Consider the following 4720-nt stretch of genomic DNA (forward strand, 5'->3'; position numbering starts at 1 on the left):
AAGACCCATTTCATTCAGATAGAAACTTTGGTACTTATTTATGGTAGTGTTATCCTCACATAAGCCAAGAGAGAGAGAGAGAGAGAGAGAGAACTAATGAAGTACGAAATGAAAACAGTTAAATAGAGTTACCTCCCTTTACATGGCCTCAGTACGCAGCGAAAGATTATTATTGGTTTAAAATATTATAGCATTAATTTTTCCTTTGGTAATTACGTGCGTCTCTATACTTTTTTTTTTTTTACGTTTATACGATGTTTCGTGCTCACCTATCAAAAAATCAGATAGTTGTTACGTAGAATAATTTAAAAAAATTTTTCTCCGTCTCAAAACACTAAAATATCCGATATTACCGAATTTTGTATAGAATCAGCGGCGTCAAATTACCGTCATCGAGACGTCCCAAATATATTTATTATTGTACTGCCATTGCTCCCTTGGAAACGGTGTAGCACCTAATATACACGTTTCTTTCCATTTAAAACTTTTCCTCCCTAAATACCATTTTCTTAATCATGATTCTCGTCCAGACATCAGCTCTCAAAATAATTATATCATCTTCAAGTTTAGGAAGGTTTGGAAAGGCCATGGGCATTGCTACTTCTCTTCGAACTAAATAATCCTTTCTACTAACGGAACAAGGACTGAAATTTGGAGGGAGGGGACTAGTCGATTACATCGACCCAGTATGTAACTGGTACTTAATTTATCAACCCCGAAAGAATCAAAGGTAAAGTCGAACTCGGCGGAATTTGAACTCCGAAATACTGCTAAGCATTTCGTCCAGCGTGCTTAATGTTTCTGCCAGTTCGCTTCCTTATTTGAACTAAATAATAAAAACAAAATGTATAGTATTGTTTGAATTGACCCAGCTATATTAGCAGGTTTTATAATTATAAACTTCAGAGTATAAAAAAGCAAGCCTCACCTGGTTGAGGTTTGAAGTCGTAACAACGAAATTCCACACTAGTTAGCATAAAGCTTCCAGACTAGTATTTGCTGGCTGTGACACATCAGGTTAATTGGTTTCTCTCAAAGAAAGGGAAAGAACTATTTCCTCATCAAATAGCATCTGGGATCAACAAGGGAAACCCTCCTATATGGTGATTTGACCTGCAAGAAATATCAGTCAAAGCTCCCAAAGTCACTCGAAATGGAATGGCTTTTGCCCAGTTAACGGTAATTGTGATTAATCAGTGCTAATGGCAAATAATTTTGGTCCTAATTTTAAAATAAAATAATTGGCATTAGAGACAGCATCAAGTTTAAAAAAAAAAATATTAAACTTCATATCAACAGTAAAAAGATTAAGAAATAAAGCAAAATTCAAACTTTATAGGTTTCACTGTGCTGACAAAATTTTGGTTTTTATTTTATCTTTGGTCAGTAAGTGTTATTTTCTATTTGCTTCTATCTAGAAATCAAAGGAAACGACTACTATTCCCTTCAAACTTAGCTTTTAGTGATCTGGACATCAATGTTTTGAAACCAACCTCTTTTCCATTACATTTCAGACCAATTCAGCATTGAGTTGCTGAAGCAAAGATATTGTTATTGCAAATATTCTGTCCAATACCACAGATTTGCTTGTCAGTTGCTTGACCCTACCCACTTGAGCATATCCCTTAGTGGCTGACAAGATGTGTGTTTCTGATCATGAGCAGAAGTAGTGGGGGAGTATCATACCCATGGGCTGAGATGGATTCTTATAGGTTTGAATAAATGTAACAAAAGCAAAGTTTGAAGGAAATTTTAACCATTTGTCATACTTTCTGGGGGTAAGCAAATAGGAAATAGCAGTTGCTAGCCAAGAACAAAAATCGTGTTACACAGTGTTATCATATTACATACAATCAGTGTAAGTTTTTCTTTATAAAGCCATAAAATGTGTAATTCTATTGATTTATTGTCACACTAATACTTCCTCTACAGTTTTCTCTGTTCTGAACTGCTTAATCTTGCCACCTCCTTCTTGTGTTTCACCCACACACATCTACTAAACACTTTCTCTTATCCTTCTTTCCTTGGATCTGTATTCCTCTGGAAATACCCACCACTACCACCACATGTTTTCACATAAACTTCAATCTGAAATAATTCAATTTGAGCAATTAATCATGCTAATTTCACCTTACATCCAATGGAACGCGAACTAAGTTCACCTTTCATTGGATGCAAGGGAACTACATAGGAAGGAACAAAGAAAGCTATGGACAATACATTGCCTTATCAGGCTAATTAAAAAAAAAATAACTCAGAATATTTATACTATTTGATATGTGGTAAGAAGTTTGCTTCACAACCAACTGATTCTTGGTTCGGTCCCACTATGTGGCACCCTGAGCAAGTGTGTTCTATTATAGTCTCGAATATACTATAGCTTCCAATACACCCTTTGTCTCTTTTTGATGGTAGGGTGTATTTTGAAGATGTTTGGCTGATATTTCTAGCAGGTTAAGTAAGCACATAAAAATTCCCTCTTAGAAATCTTAGAAAGAACCCAATACCCAATACTGTATAGCAATATCAATCTTGGGAATAGATAGGATAATGATGAACAAAACTAGAATGCCCTGTATGTATGAGGGGGTGCTGAAAAGATCCTGGCTTTGGGTAAAAGAAAATACATGAGGATCAGTTAATTATGATTTTATCCAACATATTCCCCTTGCAGCAATCTTTCAGTTTTTCTAAGTCCTGTAAAAGAACTCACTAGGTTGGGCCTCCAGTCAGGCCTTTTCTGAAAGCCTTAAAGTCAGGAACTTTTCAGCACCCTCTTAATATATAAATGATAGTGAAGACTTGATATCTATTATACCTTATTAAGAAGTGAGGCAGTGATTTATGTTAATGTCTGACAAGGTTGGTATGTTGTATGACATGTCACTGTTGGTGTGTTGTATGGTAGCAAAAAGTACTGCTGGTGTGTTTTGTGATAGTTTGATATGAGTTAGTGGTCAGATGTAAATATATAACTTTGGTAACCTCTTTATTAGTTATGCTATATAGTATACACTTATCTCACTTAGTTTATTACAATTAAAAGCTAAGGTTGATTGTGGATATTTAATATCAAACTTTATTAAAAGTGGTATTTTTTGAAAACTTCACTTTTGCTCTTATTTTCTCAAAAGGAAAAAAAATTTTAAAAACTTGACAGAAATCAGTGTAACAATAAATTTAAATAAATTACACACATACACACTGTATATACACACTGTATATACACACTGTATATACACACTGTATATACACACTGTATATACACACTGTATATACACACTGTATATACATACTTATATACATTATTCACATCTGTTATTCCATGCTAGCATGCAAAAACAGATGTAAAAATGAATTGAAATGATATATTTTCCTCACTGCCAAAGATTATAATATATGAATTGACATGTCAATAAGGTGTAGTTGTTTAGACATTTTTTTTTTTTTCTTATATTTACCTTTGTTTAAGTAAGTTTTTTTTTTGTTTTTTTTTTGTTTTTTTTTGTAATGATTATAATGATTTGGTGTTGTGCCACTACAGAGTTGACTGATAAAGCAGCTCTAAACTAAGGTTTTCCTCCTCTTTTAATCTCTTCCACTGAGTACTTGCGCCATTGGCTTCTCTTCCAGATTCCCAGTCTTTTGCACCCTTCAGTTCCAGTGAGGCTGGCACACTGGCAGGTACTTCTCCTTTGTCTGGAACACCTGATAAAGTATCTCCCATGAAGAAGGGGAGCAGTAGCACAGAGACGTCATATGCCAGTGCCTTGGAGGCGCAAGATAATTACGACACGGACCCCAACGTGTTACGGGCTGCACAGTCTGTCATTAGAGAATCTGCTATCCATGTGATGGCGAGCAACCTAGATGACCACCCAGAAGAAGTGGTTAGTGTTAATGACCTTAATACAATTATATTTCTTTAATATTAACCATCCCCATTATTAATATTTTTTCTTTTGCTAGAGAAATGTTATGTTGCTTTAGACAAAAGAACTGTTTGTGGCTGCATCGGGTTTTTTTTTTTTTAAATTTATTTTGCCACTCTTCTCTGCTATCTAAATTCCTATTGTTAAACTAAATATTGCCTTTCAACCCCCTCATTTACTAACCTGTTGTTTTATTGCTAATTTTCGTTGTTGCTATATGTTAATTATTATTAAAATTTCCATTACGATCTGGTATTTTTTGCTTGCTTATTTATTCATTCATGTTTTAAATGCACTCCTGTCACACTCAACACTTTTAAAAAAGAAAACGTTTCTATTACATTTATCTGCTTTTTTTAATAACTAAAAACTTGCATCCATTGTGTCTCTTTCTTTTCATCACTCTGTACAGACACGGCACACACACACACACACACACACACACACACACGCACACACGCACGCACACACACACACACACACGAATGTAGGAACTGGAGATTTTATTCTTGCCTGGGTTTCATACAGTTTGTCTTTGTGTTGTTTTTTTTAACTAACCATGAGAATTTGTGTCTTTTTAGGTAACTAGTGTGAAACCTAGGTTTAAAGTAAATCATCAGTTATTGCATATACACGCACACACACACACACACACATATCTATCTCTCTGTCTCTCTTCCTCTCTCTCTGTCTCTCTTCCTCTCTCTCTGTCTCTCTTCCTCTCTCTCTGTCTCTCTTCCTCTCTGTCTGTCTGTCTGTCTGTCTCTCTCTCTCTGTATATATATATA

The 4720-nt window shown here is 34.9% G+C and overlaps 1 protein-coding gene across 11 annotated transcripts in view; it reads left to right on the top strand.

Annotated features, from left to right (window-relative positions):
- Positions 1–4720, top strand: part of LOC106882892 (phosphatidylinositol 4-phosphate 5-kinase type-1 alpha) — a 234919-nt gene that overhangs the window by 209963 nt on the left and 20236 nt on the right. For 10 of the 11 annotated variants that reach the window (XM_052974610.1, XM_052974612.1, XM_052974613.1 and 7 more), the window contains one exon: positions 3634–3890. The exons of the other annotated variant lie outside the window; for it this stretch is intronic. In XM_052974610.1, coding sequence (XP_052830570.1) covers positions 3634–3890 — 257 coding nt within the window. The remainder of the gene's footprint in view (positions 1–3633; positions 3891–4720) is intronic. 11 annotated transcript variants of the gene reach the window in all.

The sequence above is a fragment of the Octopus bimaculoides genome, chromosome 18 (genome assembly GCF_001194135.2).
Source record: "Octopus bimaculoides isolate UCB-OBI-ISO-001 chromosome 18, ASM119413v2, whole genome shotgun sequence".
NCBI lineage: Eukaryota > Metazoa > Mollusca > Cephalopoda > Octopoda > Octopodidae > Octopus > Octopus bimaculoides.